This window comes from Trichomycterus rosablanca, chromosome 25 (genome assembly GCF_030014385.1).
Source record: "Trichomycterus rosablanca isolate fTriRos1 chromosome 25, fTriRos1.hap1, whole genome shotgun sequence".
Classification (NCBI taxonomy): domain Eukaryota; kingdom Metazoa; phylum Chordata; class Actinopteri; order Siluriformes; family Trichomycteridae; genus Trichomycterus; species Trichomycterus rosablanca.
The window spans coordinates 12725001-12747170 of NC_086012.1; the positions used below are offsets into that span (position 1 = coordinate 12725001).

At 39.7% G+C, this 22170-nt stretch overlaps 2 protein-coding genes across 2 annotated transcripts in view; both read left to right on the plus strand.

Annotated features, from left to right (window-relative positions):
- Positions 1 to 9510, plus strand: part of rab12 (RAB12, member RAS oncogene family) — a 12135-nt gene extending 2625 nt beyond the window's left edge. The window contains exons 2-6 of the mRNA XM_062987545.1: positions 3788 to 3848; positions 6036 to 6174; positions 7489 to 7578; positions 7765 to 7869; positions 8096 to 9510. Of these exons, the coding sequence (XP_062843615.1) occupies positions 3788 to 3848; positions 6036 to 6174; positions 7489 to 7578; positions 7765 to 7869; positions 8096 to 8203 (503 nt within the window). The 3' untranslated portion in view covers positions 8204 to 9510. The remainder of the gene's footprint in view (positions 1 to 3787; positions 3849 to 6035; positions 6175 to 7488; positions 7579 to 7764; positions 7870 to 8095) is intronic.
- Positions 9511 to 13325: 3815 nt separating this feature from the next.
- LOC134302388 (microtubule cross-linking factor 1) overlaps positions 13326 to 22170 on the plus strand; it is a 37319-nt gene continuing 28474 nt past the window's right edge. The window contains exons 1-3 of the mRNA XM_062987480.1: positions 13326 to 14222; positions 16284 to 16508; positions 17047 to 17205. Of these exons, the coding sequence (XP_062843550.1) occupies positions 13509 to 14222; positions 16284 to 16508; positions 17047 to 17205 (1098 nt within the window). The 5' untranslated portion in view covers positions 13326 to 13508. The remainder of the gene's footprint in view (positions 14223 to 16283; positions 16509 to 17046; positions 17206 to 22170) is intronic.

Genomic DNA, 22170 nt, shown 5'->3' on the forward strand with positions numbered 1-22170 from the left:
ACCTAGCGTTGCATGCGGAGAGACACACCCTAAGGGCACCCTCACCCATCTCTGTGTAAGCGCCTCCAATCAGCCGGCAGAGAACGCAATCGCATTCTGACAGAGAGAGACCCACATCCGGTTCTTTGTCCCACCCCCCCACATGAGCAACCGGCCAATCGTTGCTCATATAGCCACTCGGCTTCGAACCGGTAAAGCAAGGCTGGATTCGATACCACGCTCTCAGAATCCAGCTCTGGTTGCAGCGCGTTTCTTTTTACCGCTGCGCCACCTGAGCGGCATAAACAGGCATCTTAATATTTCAGTGTTATTTTCACTCAACGAGTAAGCATCCGACGCTGCCTTGGTGACCAAAGCAATCCCAGCATTCATTGCGGGTCGGGTGCGCTTTTCTTACAGACAAATAAACATGGCTGACGGGGTGGAGAAACGAATGGAGTTATTATCAAACGTAAATAAAATATAACTGATTTTTAACTTGTATAAACTTGTACCGAGTGTTTTTATTTGCAAGTTCGAGCTCGTCAGGAAATGTAACCGTTATCGGTACATGAAGGGAAATGTTATATTGACGTTAGCGTTAGCGCTGTGCTACCTCAGTTCATTGGTTTAATGGCAAGATGCTAAATGCTAAACCCGATGGAATCGCTGTGTAAGTAGCGCGTTCGAATAACCTGATTTATGAGTTGATGACTTATCAGAATCCTCTCTACTGAGGCAGCCGCTTATGTAGACAGTAAGACAGCGAGGCAGCTCACTAGGTTTTCGAACACACCCAAAATGTGGCTGCTGACAATGAGAAAATATTTAGTGCAAACAGTAATTCAAAATAAAATATAGCAGCTAAACCTGAGTAATAAACATGTTGCCATCGAACTTGTTGGCATAGCAAGCGTGAAATAGCTCCATGCAGCTGACTCTTTGGCTCGCTCCATGTTGCTGTTTTTGTTTGTGTTATACGCTATACGTCAGCAGCGCGTCCTGTACGGGCTTAGCACGCGTCGCAAACGAACTAAAGTGAACGTATCGGACCCATGGATCGGCCTGATTATCCGATATCCGATCCATCTCATTTTGGTAATATCGGGACCGATATCCGATCTTAATATCGGATCGGTGCATCCCTAGTTTGCACACAAGCAGTTGGACGCAGAACTTTGATTTGTTTAGTAACAGGGTTGCAAATTTGATCCCAAGAACCTCATACTCATGTTGAAGCATGGACATGGAAGCATTATGATATGGAGCTGTTTTTTTTTTTTAAAGGTTAGAACAAAGCATTGAAATATTCACAAACTAAATGATGTGCTGACACAGGAAACTTTAATCTTGTTTTTATTGCGTTTTGCCAACTACTCCACCCCTGTTTTGACTGAGGAGAGGCACAGACTTTCACACCTCCCACACGTCATATATACTTTTTTTTCCAACTGTGCATGGGTGTAAATGCAGACATCCCAAGTTGCAAAAACTCATTTCAGGGAGGTACCCCCGCACCCGGACCTCGACCCCGACCCCCCAAGCCCAAAAGCTAACTGTTCTAAGCTAGCTGTTCGCGTCACAAACACATTAATGTGTACTACATAGTGCACTAGATAGTATATTAGAAAATAATTTATGTTCCTTACTTAGTGCACTAGATAATAGACTTATGTTTCTTACATAATGCTTTAGGTAGCGTATTAGTTAACGGATTTAGGTTCCCTACGTAGTGCACTAGATAGTGAATTAGACAATTGGTTTATGTTCCCTACATAGTGCACTAGATAGTGTATTAGATAACGCATTCATGTTCACTACATAGTGCACTAGAAAGTATAACTAGATGATGATTTGTGTTCCTTACGTAGTGCACTATATAGTGTATTACATAATTATGTTCCCTACATAGTGCACTAAATTGTATATCAGATAACGGATTTATGTTCCCTACATAGTGCACTAGACAGTATATTAGACAATTGGTTTATGTTCCCTACATAGTGCACTAAATTGTATATCAGATAACGGATTTATGTTCCCTACATAGTGCACTAGATAGTGAATTAGACAATTGGTTTATGTTCCCTACATAGTGCACTAGATAGTGTATTAGATAACGCATTCATGTTCACTACATAGTGCACTAGAAAGTATAACTAGATGATGATTTGTGTTCCTTACATAGTGCACTAGATAGTGTATTAGACAATTGGTTTATGTTCCCTACATAGTGCACTAAATTGTATATCAGATAACGGATTTATGTTCCCTACATAGTGCACTAGATAGTGTATTAGACAATTGGTTTATGTTCCCTGCATAGTGCACTAAATTGTATATCAGATAATGGATTTATGTTCCCTACATAGTGCACTAGATAGTGTATTAGACAATTGGTTTATGTTCCCTACATAGTGCACTAGATTGTATATCAGATAACGGATTTATGTTCCCTACATAGTGCACTAGATAGTGTATTAGATAACGGATTTATGTTCCCTACATAGTGCACTAGATAGTGTATTAGATAACACATTCATGTTCACTACATAGTGCACTAGAAAGTATAACTAGATGATGATTTGTGTTCCTTACATAGTGCACTAGATAGTGTATTAGACAATTGGTTTATGTTCCCTACATAGTGCACTAGATAGTGTATTAGATAACGCATTCATGTTCACTACATAGTGCACTAGAAAGTATAACTAGATGATGATTTGTGTTCCTTACATAGTGCACTAGGTAGTGTATTAGACAATTGGTTTATGTTCCCTACATAGTGCACTAAATTGTATATCAGATAACGGATTTATGTTCCCTACATAGTGCTCTAGATAGTGTATTAGACAATTGGTTTATGTTCCCTACATAGTGCACTAGAAAGTGTACTAGATAATATATTAATGTTTCTTACATAATGCTTTAGGTAACGGATTAGTTAACGGATTTAGGTTCTCTACGTAGTGCACTAGATAGTGAATTAGACAATTGGTTTATGTTCACTACATAGTGCACTAGAGAGTGTATTAGATAACACATTCATGTTCACTACATAGTGCACTAGAAAGTATAACTAGATGATGATTTGTGTTCCTTACATAGTGCACTAGATAGTGTATTACATAATTAATTATGTTCCCTCCATAGTGCACTAGATTGTATATCAGATAACGGATTTATGTTCCCTACATAGTGCACTAGACAGTATATTAGACAATTGATTGATGTTCCCTACACAGTGCGCTAGATTGTATATCAGATAACGGATTTAATACGTGATCGGGGGAGAACATCTTTGTCGCCTGCGTGCTCGTTTGTGTGTTTGTGTGTGTGTGTGTGTGTGTGTGTGTGTGTGTGTGTCGCTCTTGGCCACTCGTTCTAGATTCCGGGAGATTTTATCTGACTTGCGGGCATCAGGGAGCCGCTATGTATATGCCCGGAAGTTCCGGGATGTCTGTAAATGTTGTTCAATGGTCCTAGTATGGAGGATACTGTGTTAGATTATACAAAGACTGGACAAGAGCTACAATTTATATTTATATAAAACATCAGAATGTAGAAAAATCTTAGTGATCTGACTGAGCGTGGTTGTTGATGCAAGACTTGGTTTAAGGATGTTTCTCAGCAGTTTTTCAAGAATTTACTCATAATAATACAAAAAACATTAAATGCCTGACAGTTCTGTTGGTGAATAGGGTCAGTTTCTGATTTTAAAAACACGAAAGCTTGCATACCTCTTATCCTCCTTTCTTTCTGTACGTCTTGGTATTTTTGTCATGTACCTGTCTCTTTGTGTATTAAGGTGTGGATTTTAAAATTAAAACAGTGGAGCTCAGAGGGAAGAAGATCAGGTTGCAGATCTGGTAAGTGGACAGGAAGTGCTCTGGCTTTATCACAGACTCACCCTGACTGTCACGTCCTGTGTCTCAGATGCATAAGACTGACTTAACTATGCTCTCTGCCAAAAAGTCTAACACGAAACTTTCCTCGTGGTCACAGTCGAGGATTAACATGTTCCAGTGCTGAAATGATCAGGAAGCTGAATCATTCTTACAGCTGTCTGAATGTTAGTAGTGCATCAGTGGTGCACCACGCAAATGTGACTCCAGTTTTCTCTCAGTGTATCACATTGAGTGTATTATTTAAATACGTATTTATTATTCATTATGCTATAATCTTTGAAGATTTAAAGCTCAGCATTATATCAAATTCAGAACAACCATACAACTTTATGTTTGTTTTATTTATATACCTTGAAACTCAACATCAATTGGTTCTGGGAGTGGCATTAAGTTTTAAGGTATTTTTTCCCATAAGGATGTATGGGAAGCCTGTTAATGCGTTCCATGGTCTTGTGGAACTGCATATATTTTAGGCTAATATAAAATAATGGGGTTGATTTTGACACTTATACACTGAAAATAACAAAAATATAGTATAAAAACACTGAAATACAATTGAAAAACAGTTAAAAATGTATTGTTTTGTTGTGCTTCTTAATTAGTGGAGAGAACAAATAAGCAGTAATAACTAAGAGAGGTTTAGTGTTTGTGTCATTCTTTTGATACATTAAGTTTATTATTTTTTTAATGATAAGCGTTTTAGACTCTCTCGGAAAAGCTGATTCTTACAATTTCTCAGAACCTCGAGCTGTAACACAAGTTTAAAAGTGAAACAGCAGAAACACCGCTGAACACAGATACACGTGGAGCTTTCAGAGTGAATTTGACGGTTGTTCCACACAAATGCAGGTTCGTCTCATGTTCGCGGGACGTTTTACCACACCGCTCAAGCAGTTACAAATTTCTCAACGAAGGGCGTTGAGTTTCAAAGATTTTGAGTGTAGGGGACGTTGACGTTCCTTGTAAAGGTACCACTGTAGTTATTTTCACAATGCTCACAGCTTGTTGGTTCTTTAATGGAAGGCCGTGCTCGCTTGCTATGTATAATAAGTTTCCAGCCTTGTGACTGCAATATGCTTTAGTCTGGTGGTTTTCATTAACCTATTATGCTCACTGAAGATTCCTTGTGTTCATTCCTGCATCTTTTAGTTAATCTCCTCTAAATACCCCCCCCCCCCCCCCCCCCCATATCTATTTCCTGCTGTAACATCAGGCCAGATAACTATTAGAGTATTAGACCTCATTGCCGTCTTCTTTAATTTCACTTCCAACCCACTAAACTACCAATTCATTCATGTTATTCATGTTTTTTCTCTTGTAATCCTATAGTATCTTTAAAAATTACAATTTGGGCCAATTTGGAATCACTGCAGTTTAGGTTCCCAGTTTAGGTTATATTCCTTCCCAATATAACCCTTTGCTCCCTTCTTCCTTTTACTCACTTCTGTGTTTACAATTATAGTTTGAGCCGCTCAAACCTTTATTAACCTCTCACCCTTGCTTTTCCTAAACCCACCCCTCCATCCCGTCTCCATCTCTGCCCACTAAATGTCATGTTTTTGTGTCACGTTTACTCACATCCAGCTGCCAGCATCCTCAGCTCTGCTACCGTTCACCTTAACATGCCATGTGTCATCATGTCCTGTTTTTGGGAAATGCAACCAGGCTAGGGTTGATAAGGTACAGTAAATGTGTAGGTTTTAACTAAATTCAATCAACAGTGACCGATTTTAAAATGTATGGTATTATTTAAAGTTTTATAATCCTATTTTGTAGAAAGAAAAATTGAAAGGACTCTGTTGTGATTTAATATGTCTGCAGTTTTATGTCGATTGTCAGAGTAGCTTTAGAGTAAATTGAAGTAAATAAGTTGAAATGATAAATTATATGACTAACACTGTAATCATTTAAGTATAATTATGTCAGAAATCTTTAGAAATGTTGAAAATGAATGTAACTAATAAATTAAAGGGTCAATAAATGAAAGCACCACATGATTCTGCTTCTGATTACACATTTTCGTTTATTGTACTTCTTGTTCTTTACATTTTAATCATATCTAATTATATTCTTACTAATTTTAGATTATGATTTGTGATTGTGCTGTAGAGTACTGTTGACTATACTCACCCAGTAATGCTTTTGTAGGGACACAGCAGGTCAGGAGAGGTTTAACAGCATCACGTCTGCTTATTACCGCGGTGCTAAAGGCATCGTACTGGTCTATGATATCACCAAGCAGGAGACCTTTGAAGACCTGCCTAAATGGATGAAAATGATCGACAAGGTACCGCATAAATATTGCTCCGCACATATGAAGCTCAATACCCCGAAAAACGATGGGAACAATGTATCTACACAAGATGCCGCATAGGACACACCAAATTGACCCATACCTACTTGCTAAAAGGAGACCAGGCCCCCACTTGCCCATTCTGTTGATCAAGAACTTCTATTAAGCACATTCTCTATTAATGCCAACAGATGAACACCATCAGAACAAAATTCTACAATACGAACAGCTACAAGGAAATCTTCACCTCAGTACCCCCCCAAACACTGCTTAAATTCTTGGAAGCATTTACACTTAAAACGCTATATAAGAAATAAAAAACAATTAAAACTCTACACCCTCATTAAAGCAATAAGCCACGAGAGGCCGTACGTTACTGTGATTTTAGCACGGGGATGACTTCTTTCCCCGTGCTTAAATCGTAACAGTAACGTACGGTCTCGAGTGGCTTATTGCTTTTATAAAACGGCGGTCAACATAAAATATAATAAATACAACAATGTTTAATCATGAATGTATTTATTGTGTATAAACTTACAATAAAGCATTCTTCCGCGACGCAAGGTAATCCGATTAACAGTGTTGCTAGGCAACGTGAGGGCGAAAATAACATTAACTTTCTCTATTCAGTGGCGTATTAATATGGAATGATGTGAGGTGGTCCTAGGTGTGCGTTTATCGGGGATTTTACAACGGCTTCGAACGCGGCTCAGCCAATCAGATTTTAGGACCGGAACTATCCGTTTTATTATGTTACACAATCATTCTAACCACCATACACACAAGTAAAGAAAGCAAATCACACCCACCGCTTAGACGTTTAAAGACTGAATCTATTAGCATGCCATGATAATAGCCGTAGCAGCTGACATGGCGTTAAGAATTAAACAACAACATTCACAAGTTTTTTTAGGCAGCGAATGCAGAATATTTTTTCACTGAAAATTTAAATAAGTATAATAATCTTTACATTAGCATTATAAACTGATGAGTGGAATTGGCAACATCTTAGTTTGGATGATTAGTCACTCAAATGAAAAGGAAGTTTAAATGTTAGTAGTCAGGTAGGTGTATTATCTTGTTACTTATTTCATTACAAAATAGTCTGTAGCCCATGTTGGCGTATTTTTTACTCCACCTGGCCCCCCGACAAGAAAACTTTGAACATCCCTGCTGTACATGTAATATAAAGTCCACTACTAAAATCTGCTGATGCATATTATTGCAACCATCTCAAAACACTTCAATTTAAGACATTTAAGCCAATTCTAAACAGAGGATTACACTTTACTGTTCTATTTCTCCCAGTATGCATCAGAGGATGCTGAGCTCCTATTAGTCGGAAATAAGTTGGACTGCGAGAGCGACCGTGTCATCGCACGCCAGCAGGCTGAGAGGGTGAGTGTGTCCAACACGTGCAACCAACTTGATTTTTATGTTCTTTTGTGTGTGTTTGCTACTTTTAAACATCTGCCAGAGGCATTAAAATGTGAATTAGCTGATACCTTAGTTGATACTGTTTTCAATTAAATATCCATAAGAGGCAGCTGACAGTGAACCACTCACTGTTCTCTCTCCTGACAGTTTGCTTCACGGATATCTGGGATGCGATTCTGTGAGTCTAGTGCCAAGGACAACTTCAACGTGGACGAGATATTTCTCAAATTAGTGGATGATATATTGAGTAAGGTAAGTATTAATCCATGATTAACTGCTTGAAGATGAAAGCTGTAAATCTTCTGAGCAAATCATTGAAACAGACTAGAATATAGAGCTAGTGTCAGCGCTTCACAATTAGCAGGTGAATTGATACCAGCTGAGGGAATCTTGATTGGGTATAAAAGGAGGATCCACCCAAGGATCAGTGTCAGTGGGATGTTGACATGATACCTGTCTCCTGTTTTTTATTCTGTAGATGCCTCTTGAAATGCCCAGCAGGGAACTCTCCAACAGCGTCCTTTCTCTTCAGCCTGAACCCAAGGTGCCGCCGGAACTCCTCCCTCCACGCATGCGCTGCTGTTGAGCCATGTTAACAATCCCACATTCTCATCCCATCTCCAGTTTACTATCAGCACCTGCAGTTCAAACACCTTTCCACTAGCGGGCGGAGTGCACCTGCGGACACATGGATGACCCACCACTACCAAGGAGTTTAACAAGAATCCCTGTAGAATTTACTCTGTCAAAGGATTGGTCTTTGTAGAACGCCAATTTCATTTGCACAAGTTCACAACCAGGTTTAATACTGTGTAGATGCATGTGCAACCACAAACGCAAACATGTATGCTTCTGTACCTTCAGTGGCGCTTGCAGTAATGTTCAAAGGGTGTCCTGCAGTCGTGTTAGAGATTAACGATGGAGAAATTAGGAGTAGGTAGACGTTCTTCCCGAAAAGTTCTTCTATTTAGTGCTCATACATCTTTACAGTGTTTGTTACGGGCTACATTTCTACTTTGGCAATTCTGATGGTTCATCATCTACCATGTAGCATCTAAATAATTACTGAGTTTTCATTGCCGGACCCTTATCTTATATAAGATGAAACATTTTTCTGCAATTTGGCAACCTAGACCTCAGCACATGTGTAATTCTGAGTCGGATCAGTTGTTTAGCCCGTAGTGTGAGTCCTGGAGACCTGGCATGCTGTCTGAGAGAAGTTTTATGTTTTCTCTATGTTGGTGTGGGTTGCCTCTAGAAGCTTCATTAGGCTGAGGTAACCATACTGAGGTAAATTAGTTCCTTTTAATTGCGCCTGGGTGTAAATGAGGGTTTGCAGGGTGGCCCCAGTATGACCATGATCAGAAGACAGGGTTTAGTGAGAACTTTTCACTTATTTGTATTTCATTGACACAAAAAAAGAAATGAATATAATTAATATACAGCATTAATAAGCAAAGCGGTAAGCACAATTCTTTGTTTATGGTTGGAATATAAAGATCTATGTTTGTGGTTGTTCAGATCGCTTCAGTAAATTTAAACAGAGCATTAATTATATGTATGACAAAGGCATGGTGTGGCTGCAGGTTTCGGCTGGTCGGATGTGTTCTGAAAACCAGCAGGAAAAAACAGATCTGCTGTGTCTGCCTGAGCGCTGGAACAAAGGTAACACCGTCAGCAGTCAAGCAAGCGTCACTGTCTGTCAAATGTCATGCAAGAATGCATATACTACTATGTACACCACCAAACGAACTATATATGTTGCTGTATGTATATTTTTGACCCAGTATTGACTCACACAAAACTAAATTCATGAAAGGCTACGTTTACATTTTTAATCCAAAGCGACTAACAGTACTGTGACAGTATTATTGTCCAAGCAATTGAGGGTTAAGGGCCTTGCTCAAGGACCCAACAGTGGCAGCCTGGCAGTGGTGGGACTTGAACCGGTGACTCTTCGATTACCACTAGGCTACAACTGCCCAAGTAAAGGTGGGATTTGAACCCACGTCTCCATTTGGAGACCAGAACCCTCATTAGGGAAGTATTCACACTCGAGTCTGGCATCTTAGACCGCTCAGCCATCCTGATTTAGGGCAGTTGTAGCCTAGCGGTTAAGGTACTGGACTAGTAAGCAGAAGGTCGCTGGTTCAAACCCCACCAGGTTGCCACTGTTGGACCCTTGAGCAAGGCCCTTAATGCTCAGTTGCTTAGACTTTATACTGTAAATCGCTTTGGATAAAAGCATCTGTTAAATGCCGAAAATGTAAATGTAGATTCATGAAAGTTTGTTCTGAACCACAGAAAAAAGACGGTTAAAGAAATCAAGAGTATGTCAACTTTTGACTTCGACTGTATTTAGTGCTGTTTTAATTATTAATGATGTTAAAGGTGTGAATTTAGTTTTGTATTTTATTTGTGCTGTCTGGTTGCACAATGAGAATCTGTCGAACTCTTGTGTGGATATACTGGCTTTGTTTCCACACAGATCCAGTAAACTCTTCGCTCTTCCTTCATTTATTTGGTCTTTATATCGACTGTGTGATTTTTAACTGGCTTTGGAAATTCACAAACCAGCCTAAAACTCTGCAGTATTACTTGTTTTTTTTAAGGGATTTAGTAAACGTGTACTAACCTGGAATGTTTTTGCATTTTGTGTTATTTTGTAAATGTGACAGATTTGTTAATGAAGGGCCTTTATTTATCACCAAGTGCTTTTTACCTTACACATAATGTACAAACCTGTGTGTGTGTGTGTGTGTGTGTTTTCCTGTTTTGTTTTTCTTTGGTTTGTTTGCATTAGGGATCTTAAAAACCCATTATTTTAATTTACTAAGCTGTAGCTGAAAATTCTTTCAATTTCCTCCATTTGTTTATTTAAAGGGAAATCATTGATTTGACATTTTTGAAAACTTCAATTTAAATTCTTAATTTAATACTTTGATTTATTTTAGAAAGTGTTTGTCAGTATTGCAGCACAAAAGTGTTTAGTCTATCTGCATTTCTGTATCCAGTATTAGAAAAAAGGTTCTGCTTGTAACATGACAGGCCCATAAAATAATAAATATTCTGACTGTGAGGGTATTCTTAATGATAATAACTATAACAATAACTGTTGCTTTTTGAATGTCAATTTTGTATAGGATAACCTTTCTTACATTTTCATCAGCTGTTTAGGATTTGATACAATGCACCCTCACTGAGACGTGGAGGTGAAGAACAATACTTTACATAAATAACCTGATTATTTTAGGTATTTGGAACAGTTTGGCATGTTTAAAAATAATGATTTTTATAACTTGTGGCGTTTTTGAACTAATGCCGTGCAAATAAAAATATATTTATTGCCTGCATGACCACTTTGTACCTTTCTTATTAGGGATGCAGTGTTTAGACAAGCCACTAGATGGCAATATTATCTTTTTTTACTGTTAAAGGACAGCATTTACACAACATGTTAAACTAAAAAATTAAACTAAAAGAAGCCTAGAGTTGAACATTTGAGGTGTTTTACAGAATTAATACTGCTTAGTAAAAAAAAAAAGAGCCAATCATTTGTAACTGGTGATACAAATCCAGCACCCCAGTCAAACCAGAAACATGCTTTATGTATAGTACTTAGAATTTTTGCCTAATAACTACCTGGGTTCGATTCCCAGGTGGAGCGGTCCGGGTCCTAACTGTGTGGAGTTTGCATGTTCTCCCTGTGTCTGTGTGGGTTTCCCCCGGGAGCTCCGGTTTCCTCCCACAGTCCAAAGACAAGCAAGTGAGGCGAATTGGAGATACAAAATTGTCCATGACTCTGTTTGACTTATGAACTGATGATTCACGTGTAACCAGTTTCTACCTGTCCTGTCATTACTGTAACCAAAGTGTGTAAAACATGACGTTAAAATCATAATAAATAAATAATAAATGCAGTTTTTAAATTGTATATGGTGGACAAAATTACCCCCAATAGATTCTGGCTGCTGACCTGTGCAGATCTGTGAATGTGGAATCATGCATTTACATCTACGTACAGTAGTGCTAAGTGGAAGCTGACTGTCTTTGCTTGCCATAGCTGTTAGATGTTCACTATCTGAGTTTACTTGGCTCCTACACAGAATAAAATATATCAATAATTAAAAACAATAGACAATTACTATGAATTATCATTGCTACATCCCAATTGATGTTCAGTTGATGTAGTTATGGTTCCTTGTTTTGTTGCTTTTTACATTTACATTTTCAGCATTTAGCAGATGCCTCTATCCAAATCGACTTACATTACAGTTACAGTATACAGTCTGAGCAATCGAGGGTTAAGGGCCCAACAGCAGCACCCAGGCAGTGGTGGGGCTTGAACCAGTGACCCTCTGATTACCAGTACCTTAACCACTAGGCTACAGTTTGTTTCGTGTGTTTTATTGAAGCACTTAAGTGAACCATGTGGTTCAGAGGATAATGTGTTTGCATTGTGTAATGATGAATTTGCATGACGACCCTGAACAGTGAGGGCACCTGCTGCCAGGGTAACAGAGGTGTGAGCCTCCAGTTGCTCCTGTATTTTCAAACCACACCCTAGTGACTACATAGGCCACTATTTAGCAAATTGCTATTGCGATTGTGTAGTGCTAGCATGGACTCCTATGTTCTGCTGTCTGAGTTTTTTTTATCAGGTACTCCTTTATAAAAACACTAATAGGGGAATGATGTCTGATTGTCTAGTGAGTGCTGGCCTGAGGAATGAGCTAGTTTTAGGTGTTAGTCAAGTCAACTTTATTTCTATAGCGCTTTTTACAATAGACATTGTCTCAAAGCAACTTTACAGAATCCAGGACCAACAGATACAAAAAAAACCTTATTGAGCAAGCCGAGGGCGACAGGGGCAAGGAAAAACTCCCTTAAAATTATTGGAAGAAACCTTGAGAGGAACCAGGCTTAGCAGGGACCTCCATCCTCTTGGGTAGCCTGGACGATCATTTAAATAAATTAAAGTGAACTAAAAGTTATTACAAGCAAAAAAAATTATAATTATAATTATTGGAGTTATTATTCAGTCCAGTCTGTAATAAAGTCTGTAGTGAGTTCTTGACATTCTTGGTGCAAACACGCCATGTTACCGTCACATCTGGCAGGAGCAGCATTGTTGGCATGGCAGTGTTACTAGGATAGACCCTTTTTGTTGTTAAATTAATACTGTACTGTATATAGTTAATGAACATTTTAGGTGATGTTTGGTCAGAATAGAATCAAACAGAGGCAGTTGAAGACATGGGCTGCGTCCCAAATGTAATTTTATTCCAGAAATAACGTCAAACTAGGTAGCGTAGCATAGTTGATATACCAGATTATCTAATTATAATTAGACTAATGGATGCAAATAGTTTTATTACACAAATGTAGTGCCTATATAAACATTACTTGTTTCACTTGAACTAAAACAGTCGCAGATGTGTCCATCCAAGGATGTTGAGCCCTAATTTTACACTTAGGGAGTAGTGAGCGTGGTGTGATTTGTGACACAGATCACTGAGCGCTGTCGTGTTGCGCATGCGCGTTAAACAAATCACAGCACCGGGCGTCACACCGCAGCGGCTGCGGGTTTTTTCCTTCGGTCGGATAGAAAAAGAGGAACGGGGCGATCGAAAACACAGAACGGTGCTAGGATAAGGTCTGAGAGGAAGGACGGGCATGTTGATCAGGCCTGCGGATGCGATTTTGCGCTAGGTTGCCATTTGTTGCTGTGACAGACGCGCCTGCGGGATTATAAGGGAAGCGCGGCTGTACTGGGATTACGCATTGTATCTGATGCGTCAGGTAAAAGTAATGAGACAGGAGGGTGAAGAGTGGTGCGTCCTGGTTCTGGTACCTGTCGGGAATGAGTGTGGCTTTTTTATCCCGCTGTTATGATGGAAAGCGCCGCCGCAGATGGATCAACCCGCAGCGACGCAAAACCGCAGGAGAAGAAAAGGTTAAACCGTGCGCCATCTCCAGCCAGACCGTCCCTCAAGGATGGTCACTCGAGATTACCAAAACCCACCGCGCTCACCCCGAAATCTCCCAAACTTAGCAAACAGCAGGTTCCCTCGGCATCACTGCTTCCGACCAGCCGCATCGGGAGACGCGCTGCGCCCGGAGCGAAGGACAAACCCGTCCCGGTAAAAAGCGCACCTAAGTCCGCGATCACCAAAAAGGCCCCAAAGGTCGGTCAGCGCGGATCTGTTGAACCCAAATCCAGCAGCAAGGTGGTGGAATCTGCTTCAAGACTCCCAAAAAGCGCAAAGCTAAAACTGACCCCTCTGCTGCGCCCTATTTCGGGTTCAGACTCTCCAGTGCGGGTTCCCACCGGGCGCCTGGCACAGACCGACAGCAGCTCGGATCTGTCCGACTGTCCCTCCGAGCCACTGGCCGCCAGCAGTGATGCGGAGTCCGGAGGCGGCTCCGGATCCAGCGAGCCTCCTGATGCTCAGAGCGCAAGAGCGGCCGCAGATCAGAGCTCACCCGCGATCCAGACACCCAAACCCGCGACAGAGCCGCTCAGAGCCGAGCGCTGCAGTGAGCAAGCGGAGGATTTACTGCGGGAAATAGAGGATCTGCGCTCAGAAAACGACTACCTCAAGGTACCTTCATTTGTTTATTAAGATTTTAACATCATGTTTTACACACTTTGGTTACATTCATGACAGGACAGGTAGTCATGGACATTTTCGAATCTCTAATTCACCTCACTTTCACGTCTTTGGACTGTGGGAGGAAACCGGAGCGCCCGCAGGAAACCCACACAGACGCGTGGAGAACATGCAAACTCCACACAGAAAGGACCCCTACGGCTCCACATGGGGATCGAACCCAGGACCTTTTTTGCTGTGACGCAACAGTGGTACCCACTGAGTCTAATTAAAACCAATTTCTGTATAATAATTCAACCACTGATAATAACCATTTGAACTTATGGTTAAGGTACTGGACTAGTAATCCTAAGATTGCCAGGTCAAGCCCCACAATCGCCAAGTCGTCACCGTTTGGCCCCTGAGCAAGGCCCTTAACCCTCAATTGCTTGAATTGTATTCAGTCATAATTGTAAGTCCCGTCTGCTTAATGTTGCAAATGTTTAATGTAAATGATTTTGAGGGCAGTTGTAGCCTAGCGGTTAAGGTAATTGACTAGTAATCGAAAGGTTGCTGGATCAAGCCCCACCACTGCCAGGTTGGGGCTTGGGGCAGACAGGATTAAGGGCCCAACAGCTGAATGGCAGAGCCAGGATTTGAAACCACAATCTTCCGATTAATAGTCCTAAACTGTACTCAGTAGGCTACCAATGTCACAATCTATTGATTTTCTGAAATTCTTGATTTGGTCATGCAGACATGCATTTGGTGATGTTTAATAAAACAATTATATTGCCTATAATGTCTGTTTTAAATGTATTTTTGCAATTTGCAATATTGATATGAAAAACAAGTTCAACATTTCATATTTAACATAACTTAACCAGTTCAGTTCATGTATGTTATAAATGTATTGTAAATTCATTTCCCTCAATTGACGCTTCATTCCAATTAAACGCGCAGCGAGAAAGAGCGTCGATTTCAAACACGCCCAGAGGCACCTCCAGTGCGCATGCGCCAGCTCTGTGTACAGCCACATGTAGAGTTGTTAATCTGAAGTTTTTTAGGCATTTATACAGTTTAATTAATAATCTTCCAGTGTAAAGGTAAAACTGTGTTTATAATCATATAATTTGGTGTAAAATATAGTTTAATGATGCTGAATTGCTTCTGCTCACTGTGTTTATGTTCATCTTATTGTTCTACATTACTGACACCTTCACTATATCTCTGTTTTTAATTATAAAAGTATGGAATTGTGTTGATATGAAACTGTAATGTGTTTTATCGTTGTATTTTTGATAGGATATAAGATGGTCGAGTTATCAGTTAACCATTGACAAATGATGTTTATTGATTGAATTAAATATCTCTGTATCCAAAAAAAAAAGGTTCACAAATTTAAATGTATTTATGTGTACATTGTTGGTCTTTTAAAAAGGTCTTTTAAGTATTATTAAAGCTTATTAAGTATTATTTAAGTATTATTTAAGCTTAATGTGTCCCATATGGATATTGAAAACTCTAATTTAATTAAAAATCGTGTTTTTAATTTTCATGTTATGGGTCATTGTCTTTTTGAAGCACCCAACTGAGAGCTTCTTCCTGGCACCACAGTCTCTGATATTGTGGTGATGACTGTGTACGTTGGACACCTGTCTTTAAGCAACTTGTAATTTGTAACCTGTCTTTAACTTGTAACCTGTCTTTAAGCAGCTTGTAATTTATGGTAGACCCTTTTTGGTAGTTCTTGGATTACATTTGTACCATTTCCTATCAGAAAATTTTTAATTTTGGGCTTTTCTCTCAACCTTGGCAAAGAGACCACTGTTCCATGTATTTTGTACTTAAATTTTTACAGTTTTTCACAGTTTTAGAAACTCAAGCTGTACAAATCTATGGTTGACTGAAAAGCTATTAGGAGCCAGTGTCAAATACTGAACTTTCTACTCAACAAAATTCACTTGCTGTTTGTATATTTTTGCCCCATCAGCTCTGGATTTGCTGCAAACCTGACCAGGTTAAAACTTTCCATCTGATTTTGTTTCTTTTAATGTTTTGTGCTTGTACTAGGATGAAGTGGATGAGCTGCGAGCTGAGATGGAGGAGATCAGGGACAGCTATCTGGAGGAGGAGATGTATCAGCTGCAGGAGCTGCGCAGGGAGCTGGATCGCTCCAATAAGAACTGTCGAATCCTCCAGTACCGGCTGCGCAAGGCCGAGCAGAAAAGCCTGCGTGTGGCGCAGACCGGCCATGTGGATGGAGAACTTCTCAGAAACCTAGAACAGGACCTCAAGGTGTGTGTTAGTGCTTTTACTGCTATGTGTTTATTTTATGGCCATGTTTTTTTGGTGATTTTTTTTTTTTTCTTACATTTTCCCCCTTTTTTGTTAGATAATTCTTTAGTAAGAGAAGATTCAGAACTTTGACCATTTGTGAGTTGATTGGTGGATTGAGTAGCTGGTTGGGGTTCCACTTAGCACTCTCTTTCTCTATCTTTAGCTGTAGTTAAACAGGCGTGAGAATCTCAGTGGTGGAAGAGTCGACTTACTGACTCTTTCCCCTGCATAGTAGATTGTTCAACCATAATGCTTTGACAGCCATAAATTGAAACTGGGTCCTGGCAGTGATTTTTCTAGTTTTTTTTCTCCCTCAGTCCCTGTTGATTTGGATTTTCCTGATATATATTTAAATCCTTTTAGTAGTTGTTTTGATTCTCACACTTAATACAACAGCCAAATCATGTTGGATCAGGACTGATGAAATAATACATTTCCATGAGCATCACAGTCCTTGAAGCCACTCATGCTTTTGTCTTCATCTATTCGAATTCAGGTTGCCAAAGATGTGTCGGTGCGTCTTCACAACGAGCTGGAGACCGTGGAGGACAAGCGGACACGAGCCGAAGATGAGAATGAGATGCTCAGGCAGAAGATCATCGAGGTGGAGGTCTCCAAGCAGGCCCTGCACAACGAGCTAGAGAGGGCCAAAGAGGTATGAGCTGTTCACTCTCTTCTATTGATATAATAGTTTTAGGCTAATGTTAGTGCATACAGGACAGATATAATCCTGCAGGATATGTGGTGTTACCCTGTGATACCTAAATTAAGACCAGAAACTGCTAACTAGAAGCAAGTGAACAGTGCCACAAGGCAAAGTGTGTGTTTTGTGTATGTGTACGTTTGTGTGGGTTTCATTCACCTCCCAAAAACTAGTGGGTGTATTGCTAACTGCTAATGGCCATGCTAACTGGCCTCTTAGGGTGAGTGAATAAAGAAATGCATCACTCTGAATTGGTATAAGATTTTTTTCAAAGGCTTTAGGACTCAACTGAACCACAGTGAGAGCAATCGGTAGATAAATAAAAAACCACAGGTAAATCGAAGAGTATAGATATATAGGTGTCTGAGAGTGGGACAGTAGAACGGACATGAAAGTAGAATGGAGCTAATGAAAGATGAAGCTGGGATGTATACACCACGTCTCTCTCCTCACCCCACCGCTCCCCGTTCCTTTTAACTCAGACCTGCTCCAGAAACAGCAAGCTCCAGTTTACCCCTCATTTATCATGGGACTCTCTCTATTTTTGTACCCCCCTCATCCCTCTGTTGGTTCTTTCTCTTTTCTGCCTCTGCCAGACTTGCAGGGGGATGAAGACAGATGTACAAAAACTGCATAAGAAATGCCAACCGCCCTCAGTGCAGATTAATGCACTGCCCTATATAGACAACTTCAGCATGCAGCACTTGATGACATATTGATTTAAATATATATATTAGATCATAGTAAGAGCTGGGGTTTGGTCTTATTTCTTATTTTAAAAAGTAGTTGTACAGTGGTGTTTGGGTGTCATAAAGGAACACTGGGTAAAATTTAATGCCCGTAATGAATGATGGTCAAATTTGATGTTTAAGAAACTGTTGTTCATTAATGCTGCAGCCAGAGTACAACCATGGATATTATTTTGTTGGATTGCATCGTTAGTAATTAAGATCTATTAGCAGCAACGATTGGCTGTTGTTCATTCAGGATGGGAGCCACATAGGGACTCCTCATAACTGATGCAGTTACGACCTCTGCTGGCTGGTTGATGGTGCCTGCACAGAGACGGGGGATAATGAGGATCAGGGTGTGGCTCTCGATACACAAAGCTGATCCACATGTGAACTCGCCTCGTGCAGATGAAAAGATGAAGTCAGCTACTGCACGTGTCGGAGGGGGCGTGTGACAGTTTTGCTCTCCTCAATCAGGGCGGGGATCGGCATCAGTAGAGAGGAAGCATAATGCAATTGGATAATTGGATACGCTAAAAGTCGGGAGAAAAAGTGGAAAATGCAATATATATACAGTATATATACATTTATAAAATCTACAGCTAGAGTTCTTTGTCATTTTATAAATGGGAGAGGCAAACCCATTTTGACAAACATTGGTTGTATTGTCACATACAATACGTTGTAATTTTGCCTACCATAATTTGTGCTGTTGTACGTGTGTCTACTCACTTTACGATTTAGCTGTTGAACAAAGATGAGTATCCTAAACAGGATGGAATGTTGTAAATCTAGGCTAACTGGATACCCTTTCTCACCTGGGGTTATCTCAGGTTATACGTTTACCACATTTCTATATCACATGTCACTGCATGGGCAAAAGTATTGGGACACCCTATTGGAACCCTAATTTTTAAATTCATGTGTTTTGGCCAGAACCATTGCTAACAGGTTTAATAAATCAATTATATAAAAGGAATGATAAGATTCCAACTTTACAGCAGCAGTTTCAGCATGACTGTTCCCCTGTGCTGCAAGCTGTATAAAGGCATGAAGAAATACTTGATTCAAAGAAACTCAGTGTCCTGTTACACTGAATGAACTGGAACATCAATTGAGACTTCCCAGCCATACAAATGCTCTTTTGGCTGACTGGGCACAAATTCCAACAGACATACTTTAAAGTGTTATAAGAAGCCTTCTCAGAGAAGGGGCTGATGTTCTAGCAAATCTCACATAGAGGTCAGTCTATTTTAATACCATTTGGTTTTGAAGTGGAACATCTAATACGCTTATGGTCAGGTGTCCAAATACTTTAGGACGGAACAGTAGTGTGGCTGTGCAGGTTCTTCTTGCTGTATTTGTTTTATTCGTCTGTCTTTTGTCTGTCAGGTCACAATAAAAATAGTCCAAGTGGTTGAATCCTGACTGTAAGAGCCGCGTCTGTGCAGTCAGTGTGTCTAAAGGATTAAACGGATTAGCCCGGAAGTGTCCATGTGACTCACCAGCAAAAAACTGGTGGTGCCAGTTAAACATGACCTGCTAACAGGCTTTACCAGCTGTTCTTTACTAAGGGCTATGTTACTGTTCATTGTCCAAGTAGACAATAAAGCAATTAAAGGAAATCTGCATCATTTATAACTTAAGCTCTTGTCTTCTTTATTTATATTGTACAGGTATTAGCATAAACAAGTATTTTAAAATGAAGGGGACGGAACTGCAAACCTGTTTAATCTAAACTTTCTTTTAACCTCATAAAATCAGTTGATGAATTTAATAACCATTTATGAAAAACATATTTTTCTAACATTTAATGACTTTTGTTAATGTAAGTGGGTAGCACTGTCGCCTCACAGCAAGAAGGTCCTGGGTTCGATCCCCAGGTGGGGCGGTCCGGGTCCTGAGCAGCCGAGGAAATAGATAGAATGACTTTTGTTAATGACGATATCCTAAATTAATCACAGTGTTGAACAAAAGTATTGGGACGCCAATACTAACTGACAAAACTAACTAACTAACACTAGACTAATATGTCTTATGTGATTGTATGTAGTTTTTGTATTTTTTTGTGGGGGGGCTGCAGTCACACTTATCACAACCTATTCTCTGTTGTGATGATTGGTTGATTGATTGCTATATTGATCCCCGAAGGGAAATTGCAGTGTTACAGCAACAATTCCCAATGATCACAAGCATGACACAATGACACGTCAATGTAGTGCAAGGAAATAAAAAGTCTAAAATCATAAAACATAAAAATATAAAAATATAATCATATAAAAAATGAGAATATAAGAACATCTAACAAAGAATGAAAAACTAAAGGGGTAAGCCTAAAAGGTGCAATTATAGATATTATGGTGTACAATTGTATGCTGTGCAAATACACAATTGTATGTTGTGATGCTCTGCTTCATAACGTTGTTGGGCATCACGGTGGCTAAGTGGGTAGCACTGTCGCCTCACAGCAAGAAGGTCCTGGCTTCGATCCCGAGGAGTGTGGAGTTTGCATGTTCTCCCCTCCCCTCTCTTCCTTCGGGTGCTCCGGTTTCCTCCCACAGTTCAAAGACATGCAAGTGAGGTGAATTGGAGATACAAAATTGTCCAACGCTGTGTTTGATGTAACCTTGTGAACTGATAACTACCGTTCCTGTCATGAATGTAACCAAAGTGTAAAACATGACGTGACGTTAAAATCCTAATAAACAAACAAATCATAACGTTGTTCATAAACCAGAGACAAAAACTATATTCTGCGGGTAGTGCAGCACCAAGGACAGAGATACCAAAACCCCTACTCACATACGCACCCAGTCATACACGCTTGCTTCCTGTGCCGCGTTATGAGAATGGAATCTCATTGACCTATATAGAGTTCTTTCTATGCTTTCATCATTAGGAGGAGCATGGAACAGTAACGTATGATGAACTGAAATCTATACAGTGATACAACCAATCAGATTCAGATTTATTTATTTATTTAACTTTACCTAGACACAAAGGAACCCTGATAATCCATACACATGTGCATGATAAAGTGCTGGGAAAACAGACAATGAATGAATGAATTATTATAAATATTTTGGACTCAAGATATAATCTAGTTACAAACCTGCTGAGTGAACAATGTTACTTCATAGCTTTGTAGCCTTTGGCTAGGAGTGGATTGAGCCCGTGGCATTAATAGAAGTGGCAGTCGCACACGTCAAGTTTAAGGGTACAAATTTCTCGAAGCAGGGCGTCTAGTTTCAAAGATTTCGAGTTTAGGGGATGTCGAGTTAGGGTATCACTGTACAAAGAAGTAGTGACAGCGGTAAAACATGCTATGATGGGGCTAAAATGGTGTCGGTTATTTAGAAAATTCACTTTGCACTGTTCAGTTTGTACTGTTAATGCCTGGATCAGCAGCTAGATTTTTGATGTTGATTAATGGATAAATGGATTGCTGGAAAGCACACACACACACGCACAGTAAGCCAGCACTCTCGACTCTGCAGTGTTTACTTTCTGTTGACAGTTATAATTAAGTTATGATTTTTAAGATGAATCTGTTTCATGGCTCACTAAGCACTATTTAGCTGTCCTCAAACGCACACCATCCCTCATGTAATACTGTTAGTCAACAATCCACCGGAAGATTTGTCATGTGATGTATCACTTCACCTCCTGCATTGATAAATAAGCCTTTCATTTTACGTCTTTGGTATTAAAGGATAAATAAGTATTTTAGGGCTGATACCAAAATTCTGATAGTTGTGAGACTGATAAAAGATTTCAATGCATTTTAATAATCAAACATCGCTATAGCTAAGCTTTTTAGGTTAAGAACATTCACATTTTCATTCAATTATTCATTAATTTTTTACCCAGCTGCTTTTTCCTGTTCCGTATTGTGAGCTCGTCCGATGCTATCAGGTTACATCAGTCGAAAGGCTGGAACACATCCTGGGCAGGATGCCAGTTCATCACAGTTCATTCACTCTTTCAGTCATTCACAATCAGACAATCTAGAGCAGCCAGACACCTTCTGTAAATTGTTGGGAGGTGGAAGAAAACCAAAGTAGCAGAAAACCCACATAAATGAAAAATGCAATGAAACAATATTAAGTATTATGTGTATAAGTATGTATGTATATAATTATATACGTGTGTGTGTATGTATATATGTACGTATATGTATAATATA